The sequence below is a fragment of the Symphalangus syndactylus genome, chromosome 18 (assembly GCF_028878055.3).
Source record: "Symphalangus syndactylus isolate Jambi chromosome 18, NHGRI_mSymSyn1-v2.1_pri, whole genome shotgun sequence".
Classification (NCBI taxonomy): Eukaryota; Metazoa; Chordata; class Mammalia; order Primates; family Hylobatidae; genus Symphalangus; species Symphalangus syndactylus.
The window spans coordinates 80,871,311-80,892,552 of record NC_072440.2 but is presented as its reverse complement, the minus strand read 5'-3'; the positions used below and the strand labels follow the sequence as shown (position 1 = coordinate 80,892,552).

The 21,242-nt window shown below is 50.8% G+C and overlaps 1 protein-coding gene across 2 annotated transcripts in view; it reads left to right on the top strand.

The window, feature by feature from the left end:
- EHD3 (EH domain containing 3) overlaps nucleotides 1-21,242 on the top strand; it is a 34,747-nt gene that overhangs the window by 3,488 nt on the left and 10,017 nt on the right. Inside the window, exons 2-3 of one of the 2 annotated variants that reach the window (XM_055251962.2) lie at nucleotides 8,443-8,619; nucleotides 12,037-12,134. In XM_055251962.2, coding sequence (XP_055107937.1) covers nucleotides 8,443-8,619; nucleotides 12,037-12,134 — 275 coding nt within the window. The remainder of the gene's footprint in view (nucleotides 1-8,442; nucleotides 8,620-12,036; nucleotides 12,135-21,242) is intronic. The other variant, XM_063622743.1, reaches the window with a different exon arrangement.

The following is a 21,242-nucleotide window of genomic DNA, read 5'->3' as shown; positions in this document are numbered from 1 at the left end:
TGTGTTCAAGCGATTCGCCTGCCTTAGCCTCCCAAGTAGCTGGGGTTACAGGCACTCGCCACCACGCCTGGCTAATTTTTGTATTTTAAGTAGAGATGGGGTTTCGCCATGTTAGGCAGACTGGTCTCGAACTCCTGACCTCAGGGGATCCACCCACCTCAGCCTCCCAAAGTGCTGGGGATTACAGACGTGAGCCACTGCGTCTGGCCAGGTTTTCTTACTTATAGCATGAACATTTCCCATGTTATAAGCATTATTCGTAAGCATTATTTTTAACAACTGCATACTATTTCACTATTTGTATATACAATTATTCATTTAACTAATGAATAATAACTAATGAATAGCATTGTTTTTAACAGCTGCATACTATTTCATTGTGTATATATACGATTCTTCATTTACTTAATCTACTCCTTTTGGACTATTTCTAATTTTTTGTTATTGTAGAATAATTCTGAATATCTCTGTGCATAATATTTTTTCCTATATTGTGTGTGTGGGGTTTTTTTGTTTTGTTTTGTTTTTTATAGATTCCCAGAAGTGGAATTGCTAGGCCAAAAGTTGGGCAGAGTTTTGTTTAAATTATTTTTTAACTTTAAAATTTTTGTATTAAGAGGCATATTTTGCGGTTGTTTTCCAAGAGGGTGAGTTGACACTGCATCCCTTCCCCAGCGCGAGTAAGGCTGCTCTGGGGTGGATAAGTGTGTCCATGCCTAGGTCTCAGAAGGCCTCCTCCCCTCCCTTCTCCCATCCCTGCTTCTCGCCTTGATTCTTGTCTCCATCGCAGGCCTGAACCTGTGAGGGGCCTTTTCCTCGGAAACAAAGGCTTGCCTCTTCATTCCCCTAGTTCTTGGCATTTTGCCTCTGAGGGTCCATCCACTTTCAGTTATATGTGCTTGCCAGGGGGTCTGTTTCTTGTCTCAGGAAGAACACACAGAAAAGGACATTCTTCTAATAACTAATTAATGTGCTGTGATCTCTGCCTGAAATAACTTCCCTGTCCTAAGGCCCGGCAACACAGAGTAATAAAATAAACAGTAAATTGGCTTGGCGGCTGCCCTCTCCAACACAGGCTGCCTCTTTGGAGTACAGTAGCTCTGTGTCCCTCTGGCCCTGGCAGCATTTCCTCCAGTCTCTGCTATTCTTCTCCCTTTGCTATTTCTCTGCCTGGCATGCAGCCTTGAATCCCTCCTTCCTTAGACCATCTGGCCCCTGGTCACTCCTTCTTGCTGCCTACTTCTGTGGCCCCTTATTCTGCAGGTAGTGGAGGTGAGTAGCTGGCTGCTTCAGGGCTGAGGAAGGCCTGAGTACTTCCATGGGCCATGAGGGAGGCCTCCCTGGGCCTTGGCAGACCTGAGATAGAGGCTCTAGTGGATTGGCTGGTGGGGCCTGGGGCTGCAGAGCTAAGTTGCCCTGGGCTCCATAGGAAGGCTGGGCTGGTCCCGAGGGTTGCACAGACCTTCTATCGTGTGACTTGGACCCTGAGGCATGAGCGCATGGTGGGGCTGCTGGGATGGGAGTCCACCGTGAGGGCTACTGAGCTGGCCCTTTCAGCTTCTCCCACTTCAGGAGACTCTGCAACCTCCCACCCCAAAGGCGACTTGGCATTTGCTGTGGCTGCACCAGCTCTCATCACCACCCTGACATCCCCACCCCAGGCATTACAGTGCCACTGCACCGGGAAAGACAGTTCTCCAGAAAGCCGAAGGAATAGAGTGAGAGGGCCACCACCCCAATAGACCCACTCACTGCAAAGTCCATCCTGCCAGGCACAGCCCCTGCACCACCTTCAGCCCTGTCTACCCACCAAGGCCAGGCAATGTCCTGTGTCTGTCAGGGTTCTGATCTGCTGGGTCTCTAAATGGGCCTGGATGAAAATCCACCTGCTTCTTACAAGGCCTAAGTGTTACACAAGGAAGCAAAAGGCCTTAGGCCAGAGGAACTGTGTCTGCGTGCCTCAGCCTGACTTAGGGGCTGCCTTGAAAGTCAGGTGCCTGGCAGTCATCAGGAAAAACATTTACTGGGAGGAGAAAGACCTTTGGGGAAGGGTCTCCCTCCCATTCCCATTGACAGTGGGACAAAGGCCATGGAACACAGTCCAAGTCAGCAGAATCCAGCTCCACCACTTCCTGCCCAGAGACCTGGTTAGGAAGGTCTGACAGAGGTCAGGCCACCTCCCCTTTCTGACCCGCAGTTTCCTTATCCATAAGATGCGAATAGTAATAACCGCCTCACAGCATTACTGACCGGATTCGGGGGGAGGGGAGGCAGAACCAGTTTAGCACCAGCTGTGCTCCAGGCACCGCGTATGGGACTTTATCATTTCCTCTCCTCTCTCAAGCTGACTCTCTAACATGAGACTTAGAGGCAGGCTCTCAGGAAGGTGCAGGAAGGCCCTTCTCCAGCACGAAGGGAAGGGCTGGAGAAGGGGCACATAGCTGAGCTCTGGGGACGATGCCGGGTAGTGCCCTAGGCGGGCTGGCCTGTCGCAAGGAGGCTGGACTGTCTGGCCACCAGATTCTCCTTCGTGCTGGAATCCCTTCATCACATGGCTGAGGGTGCTTTCGACAGGGCCAATTATAGCTGCTCCAGGGAACACGGAGCTGACTCATGCCTCAACTTGGCTGTGGAGCGTCTCCCATCCACTTCCTCGCTTGTGTCTGTGGGGTGCGTTACAGTCTCCCTCAAACCCCATGAGGCCGACAGGGCGAGTACTATTATCCTGGACTCAGTCTGTCCTGTCTCCCCTCATTCTCGTGCATCCCCATCTCCACTGTTCCCACCCTGGCCTGAATTAACTTTTCTTTTTTCACACTGCTGTGGGAATGTTTTCTCCTGGCAACAGAGGCGATCTGTATCGCTTCCCATAAAGAATCAGTGCATGAGATTCCTCAATAGATTTTTCCTTTCTGGACACAGTGGTGGCTTTGTTACAGGGGCACCCGCTTCTGTAAGCCATACCCAAATGTCCCTGAGAATTTACCCCACCCGACTGTGCTGCCTGGACTTACTGGTGGCTTCATTAGACTCAGTGTTTCCCCAGACCCATGTGTGGTCAGCAAGTTTTGGGTCATGTGGGTTTAGCAGGACAAACCCTAGGCCCTTGCCTGACCACCTCGGGCTGCAGCCCTGTAACTTCCCCGGAAGCCACCCTGCTAGGCTGGGAAGCCTTCACTCATCTGCTGAGAACACCGTGTCCCTCTCAGGGGTGGAATTTGAGACGCCTGTGTAAGAATGATCCTTCATCACTGCTGTTTGGCCCTGTTCATTCTGGGCATTTTTGAGGCTGCCCAGAGGCTGGTTCTTTTCAGCCCTCTCTATTTCAGCTGTCCCTGGAGCCTTTGATGATCCCTACTTCCCGCAATCCACTGTCGCTGCTCCCTTGCAGAGCCCTGCTTAGGGCTTCTCATCCACACACTCACTAGGTCAGGTGCCCGGGCAGGCAAAGATAGATGGGCTTTCCCAATCAGCGTGGAATCTTTCTCATGAAGGGTAATCTTGCCCGACTGTTTGTAAATCCAGAAGTGTCCTTTTAGAGCTCATGGAGCCAGGGACCTGCTCTGATCACATGATAGCAGCAGCTTTGGGATGCCACATCCCGGTCACTGAGGCCAAGCAGGAAACCCCACGGCTGATATTTACAGAGATGAGTACACTCCTGCGTTTGTGGGCCTCAAAGCCTCACCTCTCCTCCAAGGCCTAGCCCTGCCTGCCACCTGCCAAACCATATTTCTTTGTGGCCTTCTTGTCCCATTCATTGTTCTAAAAGGGAGCTCAACCCTTTTGGCCTGTCCCTAAAGATGGCTGCATTTCCTGGTCAAGGCAGGAAAGGAGAGTGAGTATAGTGGTTAGGAGCATGAACTCCAATCCAAGTGCCAGGTTCAAATCGTAGCCTTGTTACTATTTACTGAGTGCATCACCTGGGGCACATCGTTTAACCTTCATCTCCTCCTCCTTCAAATGGAATGATAATCTAGGTAATTTAAGGTACTGGTTAAATGCTTAACTTCTGCAATGAATTTAATCCCCAGAACACCCTGTGAGATAGGTTTTCTTATTAGGTCCATTTGATGAGGAAGAGCATAGTGCTGACATCATAGTATGTGGGAAGGTGAAATGAGATAATCCATGGAAAGTTTAGAACAACGTCCGGCACATCGCAGGTACTCAATCAGTCTGAACAATTACCCACCATGTTATGGAGGGAGGTACTGAGGTTCCCTGAGTTAAGTACCCCCTGGAGACCATAGCCCTCAAGGTTAGAGAAAGCAGGTTGGCTGGACCCAGGCCACTGAGATACCCAGCTTCTCCCAGGAGGCCCTGAAGGAGAAGATATTCTGAGAAGGCAGGAAGTGCTAGCCAAGGGTACAGCTGTTAGGATTCACTCTCATCACAACCTCGGTGCCAGCTTTCAAAGTGATCCTCTGACCAGAGGAAATCCTGCCCTCGCACTCTGATTATTGAACTGGGATCTGGAGGATCAGGGGCTTCCCAAGACAACCTGAAACCCATCTTGCCCTGTGTGGCGGGTGGCCTTTGGACAGGAGGGCTCCAACTCTCAGCAGATCAGCAGCTTCCTCCAGGGCTGGCTGCCGAGGCTCCTCCTTGGGGACAGAGCCCATAGCAACCTGACTTTAACTACCATGGAACCGCAGAGTAAATTCACAGCTCAGAACGCTGCTCAAAGGCAAAAATGGGATGTTGATGAGTGGGAGGAAGCCCTGGCAAGCCTCCCTGGCCACCACCCCTCTGTGCAGACCAGGCCTGCTGCTGCAGTCCACCTGTGCTGGCCCACCTTAGGGAGTCACAGGATGGGCAGAGAGCTAGGGCATGGGCCCTGGAGATGTGGCATCTGGTACTAGCTCTGCTCTGTCGGCCTGTGAGGCAGTGATTTCCTCAGGGTAGAAGACAGTTGAAGAATAAAGGATTTGGTCAGACTGATGTGGGTGTGGATTCCAGCTCTGTTACTACCTGTTTAACTTTGAGAAGCCATGTAACCCTTCTAATCCTCAGTTTCCTCGGTGCCTGCCTATCTATAGGGCTGCTGTGAGAACCAAAGGAGATGCAGTTGTGAAAATATTTAGCATAATATGTGACACGTGGAAAGGCTATGGAGTGTCCGCAGTTACTTCAGTCAAATGAAAGGCTGGGTCCAGAGCAGGTTACCAACACTGGCTGGACCTAGAATGAGCTGGGTAGCTTGGAGAAGTAGCAGTGTCCAGGGCCCTACTCCTGATAGAGCAGTGAGCACCTCTGGGGAGTGGGGTCCAGACACCAAGAGCTAAAGCCTCACAGGGGGCTGGGATGTGCAGCAGGCTGAGGACCACCGACCAGGAGATCTCCAAGTTTCTTTCCCAACTTAACAGGGCCTCCTGGCTCTTCCCTCTGTGCATAACTACAGGCCCCCAAGATTTAAAGCAGGAGGGGGATTCTCAGCACTTGGGGAGAGCCCACCCCAAAGGTCTGCATTTGTTGAGCAACATCTCTTAGCTCCTGTCCATCAAGGCCTTGGAGGATGCCCCAGAGCTCTCCTCTGGCCGGTCCCAACCCAAGGTAGTTCTGAGCTCCTTTCTTCAGCCCAGCCTCATGCTGCTTGGCTCAAAGCTGTTCTGAGCTCCTAGAGGTCTGGCTGGTTCTTAGAGGCATTCGCATTCCCTGGCTCACCATGTGCCTCTGCTCTTGGCTTCTAAAGAGGACCATGGAGAGGGGTAGGGGACTTCGGGCTCTCACCATCCAGGCCCAGAGAACAGCAGAGAGTCACCTGCCTTCCGGGGCCACAGCCAGAAGCTCAGAGGAACAGTCCACTCACCAGCCCCCTGTCCTTTCAGGAGTGGCCATCAACAAGGGGCAGAGCCGTGTGGGTTTGAGTGACACCGGTGAGTACCACCCAGAAATGCATCCCTCAGGCAGCAGATCAGGGAACAGACTTTTAGAACAGAAGGCACCTGAGCTATCACATTGTCTAGCCTCTTAAAGGGAACAGAGGATAGGGCCCAGAGAGGGGAGGGGGCCTGCCTGAGGCTGCACAGTGAGTGAACAGGACCAGATCTTGGACCTCTGGCCCCCTCCTGGCCCACACTAAAGGACAGAAAGAGAACATGTTAAAAACCATTCCATAAAAATAAACAAACTCCCTTCCTCTTCTTCACCTCTCTGGTTGGGATAATGTGTAAACTCCCCTACTGCCATTTGTCTTCCATCTAGGAAGAATTGAAATAGTTCAAATTTCAATTGGTAAATTTGAACTATTGGTTAAATTTTAGATGGCCAGCAATGTGGCCATTAAATTAGCCAGTAATAACCCATATAATGGAATTCTACGTTGTCATTAGGAGGAATAGATCTGTCCTGCTATGTCCTAAACATATTAAGCATAAAAAGAAACACGTGCATTGATAATATCCACGTGTTTTCATCACAGGATGAAATCATCACAGGATCTGTACATTCCTGCCTATGCACATTACAACATCCTTCATGGTTACAAAGCATGCACACGTTGTGGGGAGGGGTGTGTGTATGGGTGTTGGGTGCAGAAGGAAGGCATTGACAGATAAAAGGTAACTTTTTGACAGCTATTTAGGTAGTGCAGGTAAAACACCAAACACATATTTAAAAACATAGCACAATATAATCTCTATCTGGGAATCCCACCATATACTATTACATCTGTAATGAAATTGCCTAATACCTAAGGGCACAAGGGAGGACGCATTTGTTGAACATATCTGTTTTGCCAGGTACTATACAAGGCATTTTGAATGTAGTCTCTTCTTTGAAAGTTGGAATTAAATGGATAATGACAAGAACGATAGAATGAAAGGTGTGCAGGTTGCTTCTATGCTAAAAAATAAGATCAGGTGGCTGGGCGCGGTGGCTCATGCCTGTAATCTCGGCACTTTGGGATAGGCCGAGGCAGGTGGATCACCTGAGGTCAGGAATTCAAGACCAGCCTGGCCAACATGGTGAAACCCCATCTCTACTGAAAATACAAAAAATTAGCCAGGCATGGTGGCGGGTGCCTGTTAATCCCAGCTACTCGGGAGGCTGAGGCAGAAGAATCACTTGAACCTGGGAGGCGAGGTTGCAGTGAGCTGAGATCATGCCATTGCACTCTAGCCTGGGCAACAAGAGCGAAACTCCACCTCAAAAAATAAATAAATAAATAAATAAATAAAATCAGGCCAGGCACAGTGGCTCGCACCTGTAATCCCAGCACTTTGAGAGGCCAAGGCGGGCGGATCACCTGAGGTCAGGAGCTCAAGACCAGATTGGCCAATATGGTGAAACCCCATCTCTACAAAAAATACAAAAAAATAGTCAGGCATGGTGGCAGGCAGCTGTAATTCTAGCTACTCCAGAGGCTGAAGCAGGAGACTCACTTGAACCCGGGAGGTGGAGGTTGTAGTGAGCTGAGAACACGCCACTACACTCCAGCCTAGGTGACAGAGTGACACTCCATCTCAACAAAATAAATAAATAAGATCATAAATGTGTAGATCTGTGTGAACACTTAATAACATAGTACTTGTATGCATGGAACATTTCTAGAAGGATACAAGATACAAAATACAGATACTAGAGGTGTAAGATAGGATGGAGATTCATTTTTCTTTCTTTCTTTTTTTTTTTTTTTTTTTTGAGACGGAGTTTTGCTCTTGTTGCCCAGGCTGTAGTGCAAGGGCGTGATCTTGACTCACTGCGACCTCTGTCTCCCGGGTTCAGATGATTCTCCTGCCTCATCCTCCCTAGTAGCTGGGTTAGAGGCACCTGCCACCATGCCCAGCTAATTTTTGTATTTTTAGTAGAGACGGGGTTTCACCATGTTGGCCAGGCTGGTCTTGAACTCCTGACCTTGTGATCCACCTGCCTTGACCTCCCAAAGTGCTGAGATTACAGGTGTGAGCCACCGCTCCCAGCCAGAGATTCATTTTTCATAATGTACCTTTTATATTGTTTGTATTTTGTATCATATATGAGCTATTTTTATATTAAAGAACTAACCGGTTAAATAAAGACCTATGAAAAGCCAGCAGAGTCTATGGAAGGTTTAGTTCTAACCATGCCTTTGTGTGGGTACTTCAGCAGGTTACCTTCAGTTGTGGAGTCTGTAATACTTTGTGTAAGAATCATTTCAATCCATGCTTTGTTTCTGAGCCCAAACCTTGCTCCTTCCACCCCCACCCACCAGCCCCCAACTGATTGAGAAAGGGAAAAAGATAAGGACCAAAAAACAATATTTTAAGTTCAGCTGAAATTCCACCTCCTCTACAAAGTTCTTTGGACTTGTTATCCAGCAGGCATTTCTCCCAGCCATGAGATCTTGCTGCTGTGGCCCTGCCCTCCCCGCTGACTCGCATGTTGTCTGCCTTATAGTAGACATGCCATGTTGATCTTTGAGCAGAACGCCTGCATTAGGACTCTGCTCCTTCCTGCTAGGTACCTGCTGGAACAGGATTTCCCAGGCATGAGGATTGGGCCTGAGCCCACCACAGACTCCTTCATTGCGGTGATGCAGGGAGACATGGAGGGGATCATCCCTGGGAACGCCCTGGTGGTGGATCCCAAGAAACCCTTCAGGAAACTCAATGCCTTTGGCAACGCCTTCTTGAACAGGTGAGTGTGGAGAGGAACACAACACTTTGGGGTGCTCTCTTCTCTTCTTGGAGTGTGGGGTGTGAAAGAACAGTAGGCAGGGTCTTGGGAGGCTTGGTGCCTAGAGTCTCCTGTCAATCTTTCCATACCTAGATTGTCCCTTGCTTGCTGAGAGTGTAACTGAGTCAGTTGTAAGATGCAGCAGCTGCAAATGCTGGGCTGATTCCTCCTTATCAGGGAGCAGAGAAGGATACAACATTGACTTAGGTCACATTCCCCTACCCTGCATCTACCCCTAGTGAAAGCGGAGGAGGATGCTCCATATAGTTCCCAGCATTTGCCTAAACATGCAGTGGTTGGGATTTGTATCCAACTGGAAGGAGGCAGACGAAGGTTCTTTTTTGTTCACGGATATTGTTTCTACCTGGTGGGAAGAACCCTGGACTTAAGAGGGAAGCCTTGGGTTTGAGCACTAACTCTTCTACTAAATTAAATGACCTTGCACAGGTCACCTCTCTTCCCCTCAGACAAGTTCAGCCTTGCAGATACCAAGATTGTCACGATGATTTGAATGGAGAAAGCTCTAGGAATGCTTGGCAAACTAATCTGGGCCTTCACGTTAATTATTCTGTTTAACCAGAATGCAGGCTGATCCTCTGCTCACACTTATTTCACTTATAAATCCAGTTTCACATGTGCATGGTAAATACTTTGAAAATAATTTTAAAACTACTTTTTCTAATTGGAGGTGTTTAGAGGTAATGAATACAGGCTTTGCCTTCAGATAGACCTGGGTTCAAGTCCTGCCTAATACTGTGGCTCTTGAACAAGTTACAAAACTTATTTGTTTCTAATTTTTCCCATCTGTAAAATAGGATAATAGGAGTTAAAGGAGAAATAAGTGGGATAGTGAACAGAAAACACTTCGTGCCTGGCACATAGTAACCAACAGGTTAGTTAGTGATAGTGTTATGTCCTGTTTCATTTGATTCCTTAATTGTTTAGTGAATGGAATAGGCATCTGCTGTGGCCATTTTTCAGTTGTAGAAGTTGAGGCTCATTGCCCAAAGGATTCTTGATGTCTCTTATCCCAAATAATTTTGTGTGTGTGTGTGTGTGTGTGTGTGTGTGTGTGTGTGTGAGACGGAGTTTCACTCTTGTTGCCCAGGCTGGAGTGCAATGGTGTGATCTCGGCTCATTGCAACCTCTGCCTTCCAGGTCCAAGCAGTTCTCCTGCCTCAGCCTCCTGAGTAGCTGGGATTACAGGCATATGCCACCACGCGTGACTAATTTTGTATTTTTTTTTTTTTTTTAGTAGAGACAGGGTTTCTCCATGTTGGTCAGGCTGGTCTCGGACTCCCAACCTCAGGTGATCCACCTGCCTCAGCCTCCCAAAGTGCTGGGATTACAGGTGTGAGCCACCATGCCCAGCCCCAAATAATATTTTTTATAAACCTATGAACTTGTCTCTGACCTTTCTTGTAGTGACATGGAGTCAATAACAGTCTGAGACAGGGACGGGGAGACGACCACATGAATGAAATGTGGAACTGTGAGTGGCCAAGGTGTGCACCCAGAGTAGGGAGCAGAGGAAGGGTCACGCTGAGAAATCTTGGGAACTTGGCCTGGCAGAGAGAGAGGCCCAGGCATGGGGCTTGGTTTATGTCAGGAATGAAGCTGAGGTCCATTTAGGAAGAATGAGGAGGTCGTGGTGGTAAGGTGCAGTGGGGCAGGCATCCTGGAGTCCAGGGGTGTCTCTTATAACTGGAACTAAGTAAGGAGGTCCTGGATGCCCAAAATGCTAAAATGCATAAATGGAGGGGGTGGGATGAGCATGATTCAGGAGAATGAGTTGCTGGAGCTGAAGAGAAGCAGGGATATCTGAGCAAGGGGGTGGGCGGTGAATTTGATTTTGGACACATTGAGTTTGCAGTGTTGGTGAGTCAGCTGAGGAGCATCGTCCTATCTGAAGGCAGCGAGGAGGAGCTGGACCCCAGGGGAGAGGAGGGAAAAGCCAGGGGGAGACAAGAGGAAACTGGGCTCATCACATGAGAGGAGTACAGGTTTAGTGGTTAATGCCATTTTGGGATAATTGTGCTTATAATGATATAGTGTATTGTATTATATGTAATAGCATATAGCCTATTATGATAACAGAATTTAAGTGATTGCCATCATATGCTGGGTGCATTCCTGAGAGCTGAGCGCCCTTATGTCATTAATCAAACCCAGCAAGTCTCATTAACTCCATCGTTAAATTTATTGAAACCAGGAAGTGTGGGTGAGGTTGGGTGGGGGTGGTTTAATTTGAGTAAAGACACCTCTTTGAATATTATTATCTTCATCTAGAAAGTGATAAAATGTAAATAATCCATTCCCGCAACTGTTGTGTGTTGTGTGAAGAAAATATGAGAGAGAAAGGAAAAAATATATAAATCTTTACAGTGGTTCCTTTTTTTTTTTTTTTTTTTTGAGATGAGGTCTTGCTCTGTTGCCCAGGCTGAAGTGCAGTGGCGTGATCTCAGCTCACTATAGCCTCCGCCTCCTGGGTTCAAGCAATTTTCCCACCTCAGCCTCCTGAACAGCTGGGGTTACAGGCATGTGCCACCACGCCTGGCTAATTTTTGTATTTTTAGTAGAGACAGGGTTTCACCATGTTGGCCAGGCTGGTCACGAACTCCTGGCCTCAAGTGATCCGCCCACCTCGGCCTCTCAAATTGCTGAGTTTACAGGTGTCTGCATTTTAAGCCAGCCAGGCTTGTGATCCTCTGGCCATAGCACCCAGCCTGTTACCTTGCACAGAGTAGGGCTTCAGTTACTGTTGAATGATACCCCATTTACAAATGAGGACATAAACAGAGAAGCACAGCCACTTTGCCCACGAGGATCAAATCAGGAGGATCCCCAGACCCTGACTCTGTGCAGTGATGGCTTGGGACAGACCCTTGAAGTCCCTCCTGCCCCGCTAGTCCCTAGGGGCTCATATGAAGAGGAGCCAGGGGGTCTTCAAATTGACTGTCTAAAGAAGCTAAGGTTCCTAGAGAGGGCCAAGCTAAGTGGAGTTATTCAAGGCAAGGAGGTAGCTGACCAAGGAGAAACTAAGGACTTGGGGCTGTAAGAATTAAACCCAGGCTTTGATCACACATGAAGACGGGATGTTGCTATGGAGTAGCCCTGCTTGCTGGTCACACAGCATTTTACCAAACACACCCAGGTGCAGGGCGCTCTAACACTGGATGTGGGGAGAAGCAAGAGGACTGGGGTTCAGCCCTGGGTCAGCTGTCAGCCACGCCCTGAACTGGGCAAGCCCATGGTGAACTAAACCCTTCAGGATGCACCTGCAGCTCACCTGAGAGAGACAAAACAGGTGGTTGGAGTCATGGGGCTGGGTCATGAAAGGTGGGCAAGTACTCACCCAGGTTACCTCTGCCCATGCAGGTTCGTGTGTGCCCAGCTACCCAACCCTGTGCTGGAGAGCATCAGCGTCATCGACACACCAGGGATCCTCTCCGGGGAGAAGCAGAGGATCAGCCGAGGTAAGCAACCTGCCTGAGGGGTGTTGGCTGTGGGCTCCATGGTTCTGGCATGTTCAGTCTCTTACATACCAGAAGAGAAGCACCCAGGGCCATGCTGTCCCTTGGCGAGCTGGCACTTCTCCTGTGCTGTGTGGGATCATTTTACCTGGGGCAGTCCTAGGCGGGGGTCGGGAGAGGAATTCAGGTCCACCGTAGCTCAGGAGACAGCTGGCCTCAGTCGTCTCATCTGTAACATGAAGACATCAATATCAGTCTCACCTCATTGGGTTTATTCATGCTACAAGAGGCACCTTCCATGGCCCTGACCCTGGCTTGCTTCTTAAGTTCCTGGGGAGCTTGCAGCTCTGCAGGGCAGCCAAATGCATACAGAGAAATTCAGCTCAGTGGTATCAGTGCTCTGGGTCACAAGAGGAGGGAACCAGGTAGTAAAGCACTTCAAAAACTGTTCACTCCAGAAAAATACGGGATAATTGCTCATTAAAGGAGGCTGCCTCGTATGGTGGTTAGAAGACAGGACTCTGGAGTCAGGCTGGCAGGGTTCTAAGCCTGCCTCTGCCACTTCCTAGCACAGTGACCCTCAGCAGTTTTCTTTATTTCAGTTACTTTATCTGAAAAATGGTGTGGGGTGGCGGGAGCAGGTAGGGTGGGAATAGTACTATCCATCTTATAGAGTTGTTCGAAGATTAAAAGAAATGCTTAAGATAGAAAGCCTTTTCTGGTTGGCACATAGCAAGTACCTAGTAACCATGAGGGATTATAGATTATCATCATCATCATCGTTGTTTTCTTTTTGAGACAGAGTCTCACTCTGTTGCCAGGCTGCAGTGCAGTAGCACGATCTCAGCTCACCACAACCTCTGCCTCTCAGGTTCAAGCGATTCTCCTGCCTCAGCCTCCCGAGTAGCTGGGATTATAGGCGTGCACCACCACACCCAGTTAATTTTTTGTATTTTTAGTAAAGACGGGGTTTTACCATCTCCTGTCCTCGTAATCTACCCACCTTGGCCTCCCAAAGTGTTGGGATTACAGGCAGCAACCACCGCACCCGGCCTGTTTTCTTTTTTCTAACTCTAAAATGCTAGGCAGATGCTGTCAAAAGCTAAAAACAACTGCTCTGGGCCCCCACCCCCAGCCTGTCCTGCCACAGTTTGCTGAGTGTCCTGCATAGCCCCCTACCCTCTCTGTGCCATGTGTTGTGTCTCTGGCAAGAAAATCAGATGACGCCACGCCCACTCCAGTATTGGAGCTAGTTGCCAGGGCTGGAGCCACATCAGCACTCAGAAGTCAGCCTGTGGGTAAGGGAGGGCTTTGAACTGCTGGGGATCTTTGGGAAGCAGCTAGAACTCTTGCCTGAATGGACCTAGGTAGGTGACTGTCTGCATGTGCCTTCACCCTCTGTGCTCTGTGGCTCTGGCTGGGACACAGATCTGCCCTGCCCATGTCTGTGCCACCATAGTGGGGCCCAGAAACCTTTGCTCTTTCTGCAAGAGCATGGCCTGCCCAGGCCAGTACTGCTCACCCTAGATCCCTAAGAGGAGAGATCACAGCCTCATGGTGTGACAGGCCAGTGCTCCTGCAGTTGTGTATTGACGAGGCCCAAGTGGTGCAGGCCCTTGGCCCAGGTGCAGGCCACTAGTGCCAAACCTGGGCTTCTGTCTAGTGCTCCTGTGAGCTGCCTTGGTGTCCTCTCTGCAGAAAGCCGCTCTCTTCTGATGAGGGCAGGTGTGTGGTACAGGGCCAGGCTCGGCTCTTTCAGGCTACACTATGGCAATGTGTGAGCTGCCATCGCTGGGAGTGGAAAGGGAAGACAGTGAGAGAGGCCCTCCAGGTCAGCAGCCTGCTCAAGGGCCAGGTTAACCCCAGTCAGCCCTCCAGGGAAGACACAGCCTGGAGTCCTCATCCTGTAGCAGGTGGGAGGGAGTGGGGAGGCTGAACATCCTGAGAGGAAAGCCCTGCCCTCCCTCCTCACCACCTCTTGCTTTGCTTAGGAGGTGAGACCTGGGAAGAAGAGGGGAAATGAAGCAGCTGAGTCAGGAGGGACTTGGGAAACTGTGTTAGCAGTTCCTGTAATTGGTGGCCTGTGAATTCTGGGACATCACAGTGTCCCCTGGGAAGGGGGTCTTGGGAGACTTGATCTCCTGGCTCCCTATCTCTGGGCTGTATGGTGGAGGTGATAGGGAGCTGGAACCCCTGGCCTGGGAAAATGGGGATGTCTGAGCCTCCCTCCTTCCAGCCGGCACGCACGCTGTAAGCGCCTGGCTCCCTGTTCAGGGCCCTGTGGAGGGACAGCACGAGTGGTTACTCTGTCTTGCTTTGGTTTGTTTCCCAGAGCACCCCCCTTCTCCTAACCCACCTATTCCCAACCCCAAGTGGTTCATCTGGGGTTCACCCTGCGTTTAGGCCTAAAGGGGATTTGCTGTTTCACTCAGGCAGCTCAGGACTCCTCCAGGAAGGCTGGGGAAAGGTACCCCTTCCCAGTGTGAACTCCCTGGGGGACGTGCACATGTGCACCTGCAAGGCCAGTGCAGCCTGACCAGCGGGTCCAGAGAGGCCTCCAACCTCTGCAGTTTCCAAGGACACTGTACTAGGAGTTCAGAGTTCTGCGCTTTAGAACCTGTGTGTGTCTCAACAGGTCACATTTTCAGTGTCTCCATGTCTAACAAGGGGTAACGATATGCACCACACAGCCTTCTTGTGAGGTCCATAGACCATATGAAAACATGGGCCATAGCCCTGGGTCTGGATCACCATGAGCTACCTTCCTCCCTCCCTCCCTGTCAGTTGACACCACCTATCATACAATCCCAGAGTAATCTGTGTGAATAGTTTCCTTTGTAGTTGTGCAGTGCACAGCCTGTGCACCTGTATGTGGCAGGCTGGTTCCCAGGGACTCCTGCCTTCCTCAGTTCCTATCCTATTCTATTCTTTTCCTATTTCTGTTTTTGTTGTTGTTGTTGTTGTTGCTGTTGTTGTTGTTTTTTTGAGATGGAGTCTCACTGTGTTGCCAAGCCGGAGTGCAGTGGGCAATCTCAGCTCACTGCAACCTCTGCCTCCTGAGTTCAAGCAATTCTCCTGCCTCAGCCTCCTGAGTAGCTGGGACTACAGGCATGTGCCACCACACCCAGCTAATTTTTGTATTTTTAGTAGAGACGAGGTTTCACTACCTCTCTCCTGCCTTTATCTTTGGACCCCAGTGACTGCCTTAAGCAAATTAGGCCCTTGGTGTTCTTGCCTGCACTTCCTAATGCCTCCCACCCCACATTGACTAAGCCCCAGGTGCCCCTACCTCTGGGAGAAATGATGGCCCCAGGAGTGGCTTTGCAGGCCAGTTTATTTTCTGCTTTCCTGAGTCCAGACTGTAAATGCAGCTGCTGGCAAAAGCAGCCTGCGTTAAAAACAAGAGCTAGAACTGGGCTGCTGGCGCCTGGGGCGGTGCTGACCTCAGCACCCTGAGGAGACCAAGACAGTTGGGGGAAGGGTGTCAGACACCCTCAGTTATCTGTGGCTCACCCCAAACGAGGAAAGTTTCCAGGGTGCAGGGCCCCACATCTTTCTTTCTCACAATTGGCCTTAGAACACATAGTTGCAGTTTAAACTGACACACATAGACCCTCCCCCACCCATACCTCCTTTTACCCACACACCCACACCCACACATGCATACACACTCCTCACACATATATCCCGGACATATACACAACTCCCCTCTTCCCCACAGCAACCCCCCCCCCCCCACACACACACACACAAATGTGTGCATAGAACCAAACTTACTTTCTCATGGCTTCTTGCCTGGGGCTCCAAGAGCTCTGGGTTTGGCCACAGAGCAGACTAGGTGCTTCTCGCCTTACTCCAGCCAGCCCAGGCCAGGACCGGACACCCTCACTCCCTGGGATAGTCCTGCCAACTATGTCCTACACGAGGGCGTCTAGAGCCTGAAACTCAGCCCACCTTCTGCTCACTGAGCCTCATACCTGGCGCAGGGCTGTGTCTCACCAGGTAAAAAGGGGAATGGTTATCAAGTCGGCACAGAGGCCCCTGCTGGCCACATTAGACTGCCTTTTCTGCAAAGTGAGCTGCTTCCCAGGGCTCCACGACCTCAGGCTTCACAGGAAGGAGCGCTTGGGCCCCAGGCTGGACTAGGGCGGCAAAGGGTCGTCCTTGCTCAGGGTGTGGACCCTCTACTGGGCCTGGGGTGGGGTATGTCTTGTAGGAAGAAGGGTGGGGTGCCCAGGAAGCTGATTCTGGGAGGTCCTGGGCCAGCACTTGTCTCTGGATGCAGATGCATTGGGCTGGGCAGGGGAGGAAGACAGGGAGGTGGTTCCTGGAAGTGGCAGGATGTGCCCCAGCCTGGCTCATTACCGGGAAGAAGTGAGGATGCAGCAGGAGTGGGAGGGTTCCAGAAGGCTGAGTGTCCTGAGCTTAGGAACCACATTTCCTGGCTGCTTCCCAGCTAGAAATCCCCGCAGGCGCCACCTTAGGAAAGCAGGGTGGGGCTTTGTGCTCACATCACAGACTGCACAGCTTGAAGCTCCTCCCCACAGGCCCCTTCCTGCACAGGTGAGCTCAGTAGGGCCAGAGCAGTTTGAAAATTTGCCCGAATCACACATCTAGATTGGGAACTCTGGTCTCCCTATTCCTGGTCCAGTGGCTTCTCAGCACATTATCATCACCTGCCCAGGAAGAGCACAGGGGGTAGGAATGAGGGCAAACCTCTCATCTCCAAGTTTCCTCTAGGGGTCCTTAGGGCTCAGACCTTGGCAGGTCTGGGCTGATCCTTGCAGCCTCACATTCCTAGCCCATCCACGGCACCCTCATTGGAGCACAGCCTGCACTTAAAGGCCTCTGGGTCTTCCCAGACTATGTGCTGGTACAGGCATGCCTGTGTGGGCGCTCCCATGCCTGGGCAGAGCAGCCGAGTCCTGACGCCCTTCAAAAGGCCTTGCCAACCATCTGCTTGGGCCGCTCTTTGCCGTTACTTCTGGGAAGCATCTAATGTGGCATTTCTTCCCCATTGTCAGCCAAACTCTTCCCACGTTTTGGAAATTGATGGCTTGTTATTCATCTTTTGCTCAAATGTCTTTAAATTTTGACAGATTTTTTTGGAGAGGGATGGGGTTTTGTATGTACCCACCACAAGTGAGTGCCTGGTTTGAGGGCTCAGGCTCTGAGCTGCAGGCTCACATGGCTGTGAGCTATTATAAAAAGAGAACGTGGGTTGCAAGTCAAGGAGCTGGGTTCCAGGCCTGAGTTTGCCACCACCTGGCTGTGTGAGCTTGGGCAAGCCCCTTAATCTCTTTGTGTCCAGATTCCCTGTCCTGTAAGATGTGTATGCCCTACTTACCTCCTGGGATACAGAGAATTATGAAGAGCAAATGAGATCATGTGGCTGGAAACCCGAAGAAGTATGCTGCCCTGTGAGGGCCCAGGCACTGCATGTCAGACCACGAAGGAAGCTGGTGGGTGAGGTAGGGGTGGCTTTCCTTACTGTGTTTGTCTGATTGATTTCCTCCTGCCTGGCATTACTTCAAAGTGCTTTCTTTCCAGTCCTCTGCAGCCTCGGATTGGAGGGGACCACAGATCCCTGCAGACTGCCCAGTCTCCAGACCTGGAGCTGGCTGACTAGACCTCTTAGAGCCAGCAGACTTGTGCTATGAAGTCCAGGAAGGGCAGCTTCTCTGCTCTGTCTATTGGGGCTTGAATCTCCCCTCACTCACCAGTCCATATTTCATGAACCCTTGGCCTGCCGCAGGTGCCCAAGACCTACCATTGTGGGTCTCAGAGCCATTGCTGGGACCAGAGAGGGGAAGGGGGCCTGTCACTGGCCATGGTGCTCACCGCAGCTGCTGAGGCAGAGTCTGTGCTGTCAGATCTTGTTGCCACGGCTCTACCACAGAGCCCTCATTCAGTCATTTGTTATCCCTATTTTGCAGCTGAGAAAATTGAGGTTCAGATTTGCCAAATAAATGAGAAAGCTAATCCTATACCATTCCCTTTTTCTTACTGGGTCCAGTCCATACCTTTGAGATACCACCATTCCTAGATCTGCACCTAAGTCCAGGCCAAGTGAACAACTAAATATCCACCCTGCAGATGACACAGGCTCGAGGTTAGCCAGGAGCAGGGAGGTCAAGCTTCAGAGCAACCCATGGAGTCATTGCTTGATGGTCATGGTCTTCACAGCCACAGCCAGCTGGAAGCTTCTGGCATTACTGAGTCTGTAATTGGATAGCAGCTTGCCAGAGCAAGTAGGAGGCCTCTGCTTATAAAATCATAGAAAGAGTTCCCAGAAGCCCTTGGCCTATCCTCAGGCAGAGGCAGACTTCACACAGGCATCCCCGAGGCCTGTAAGACAGCAGCCTGCAGCCTCTCTGTCTTGCTGTGCCTGCAAAGGGTCCCTTGTAGCTAATCTCCATCCATCCTATTGTACTCCCCACCCTCACACCTCTGGTCTCAGACGCAGAGAATTGTGAACTGAGAAAGGAAGCTCAGAGGTTGTCCAGCTGAATCCCCTGATTTGACAGGCAAAGAGACAGAGGACTAGAGTGGGGAGATTCTTGCCCAAGGAAGCACGGTAAGTTAGTGGCTAAGCAGAAACGAGAGGTGGGCTCACCCAGGCCAGTGCTCCTCTGGTGACCCCTACAGAGCACATCCCATCTCATAGAAACTAGGGCTTAGAAGGAGTGCTTTACAAAAAACAGCAGGGCAATGAGAACAGCCAAGGTCACAGCTCAGCAGTTTAACCTGCATCCTCTGATTTGTTTAGATCCTCACAATAACCCTACGACTGGGTCACCGATTCCTCGACCATAAAACTGAGGCCCAGAGATTACTCATTTACTGTCTCCCAGATGCCAAACGTGGAATAGGGCTCCCATTTCAGTTCCGTTCAGCAAATACTGATAGTGCACCTGCTGTGTGCCACACACCGTGCTGGGTGCAGGGGAAGCCCAGAAGGGTGAGGTGCTGCCCCTGCCCTGTCCAGCTTCCAGTGCACTGAGGATGATTTCAGTGAGCTGAAGAGCAGAAGAGAGGCGTGCATGATGCTACAAGACCACCGAGGGCAGGGACAGGGATAGGCAGGGGTCTATCCTGTTTTGGCAGCATGGACATATTGCTGCCCCTCAACCTTTGCAGATACAGCCTTCTCTTACATCGCTGGTGTCGTCAGGGATTGCAGCAAAGTTGCAGGGACAGAGCCTCTTCTCTTCTCTGCAGCTTCTCTGGTGTCTTTGTTTTCCCCAGCCTGGTGGAGGCGTGGCTACAGTGCAAGAGTTGAGTTTGGAGTTCAGGTCTTGGCTCTGACCCCCAGCATTGCATGGCCTTGGGCTCTCACCCTCTATAAACCTCCATTACCTTGTCAGCATAGGACTCAACACTGGCTGCCCTGGCTGCCTTAGCCTATTCTGAGCCATTGAGCCAATGCATTGGGGCTGAGATTTGCTGGACAGGTGAGAGGGAGCTGCAGCTCAGTCTTGGTCCTCCCAGCAGCCCCTCCTGTGGCCTGCACTGCCACAGCTAAAATCCAGATTGGGGAATAAGGAGCAGCAGAAGGCCAGAGGCCTGGCAGGGAGTTGTGGAGGGGCCCTGCTGCTCTCCTGCTGTGAGCTGTTTGTGGAGGTGGGGGTTGGGGATTTTCTTGGCCCTCTGGCCCCTCCCCACCCACAGCTCTGAGGGACTGCATTTGGGAGGTGACAGCAGCCTTGCCATGTGCTGTGCTGAAGGGAAGATAAAAATAGGCTGGAGCCATCTCTGGGGAGGGAAGGAGGGACAGAGGGATGTAGGAAGGAGGGGAGTAGTGCAGGCTGCAGGCTTCACCTGGAGTGGGAATGCTTAGGCCTCCCAGGCTCCAGTGAGGAGCTGGCTGTGCCTGCGTGCCAGGGAGGGAGGGAGGGAGGCAGGGAGCGGCCAGGTGCAGAATGGCTGGATGGCTGACAGCTGGGTCATCTGGCCTCATGACTCGCCAACTGTTTGACTCTCTCCTCTCTGAACCTCAGTTTCCTCTCCTCTCTGAATGATACTCCTCGCGCTGCCTGCCTCAGAGCATGTTGTAAGGGTGAAATGAGATAATGACATGAACATCTTACCGTCTGCAGCAAGCACTGAACTTGGAGTTGGAGGCTAGGGGTCCTGTCTCATGGGTGGTATTGGCTGAGTCACTTAACTCATAGAGTTTGCATGAACATCTCCGAGGGAGGGTTGATGATGCCCCTGCCCACTGGGCAGAGCAGCCTCTGAAGCACTTTCCTGGGCCTTGTCTCTGAGCCGAGACAGGGCACCTGTCTTCGAAAGAGAAGGCAAAATCTAGTTCACACCAGGCCCTCAATGACGCACCAATCGGGGACTATCCTCAGGATGGTACCTGGAGATACTGGGCCAGCTCTGCCCCTTCCTGAGCCTCAGTTTCCCTATCTGTAAATCAGGAAGTTGGACCATTGACTGCTAAGCTCCTTGTAGCCTCATGGATCTACGCCACAGGAGCAGGGGGAGAAGACTCATGTGTTAGTTGAGCTGTATATTAATTGAGCAGCTGACAGATCTTGGAGAAAATCACATGGGAATGGGAATGCTTGGAAGCACTTCATTTACCAAAGACGGAGAAGTTGAAAATGGAGTAGTACTGGTATCTGGGTAACCAAAGGAGGGTTTGACCTTCGTTTGTTTGTTAGAATTCTCTTACAGCCATCAGAGAAACATTACAGGGGTCCTCCAGGAAGCTTTAGGGCAGCAAGTTTTCCTGACCGTGCTGATCCCATCCCCCTACCCCCTGTGGCAGTGCTTCCATATGTCCTAAATATGTACCCCACTGGGTGTTCACTAGATGCCACAGGGTGGGGGAAAGGCTTTTTTAACCTAGCTCCATTGGCTCCATTCATCCTCATCCCCCACCCCATCGATGCCTGCTACTTAGTCTGAAATGACAGCCTTTGAAAGTGAAAGCCAACACAGTGCAGTGGTTCATAGCACTGACTCTAGGGCCACCTTCCTGGACTTGAGTCCCAGCCCATTGCTTACCAGCTGGGTGACCTTAGACAAGTTCCTTTATCTGTTTGTATCTCTGGTTACTCCTCAGAGAAGTGGGGCTGATATTAGTGTCTAATGACCCTA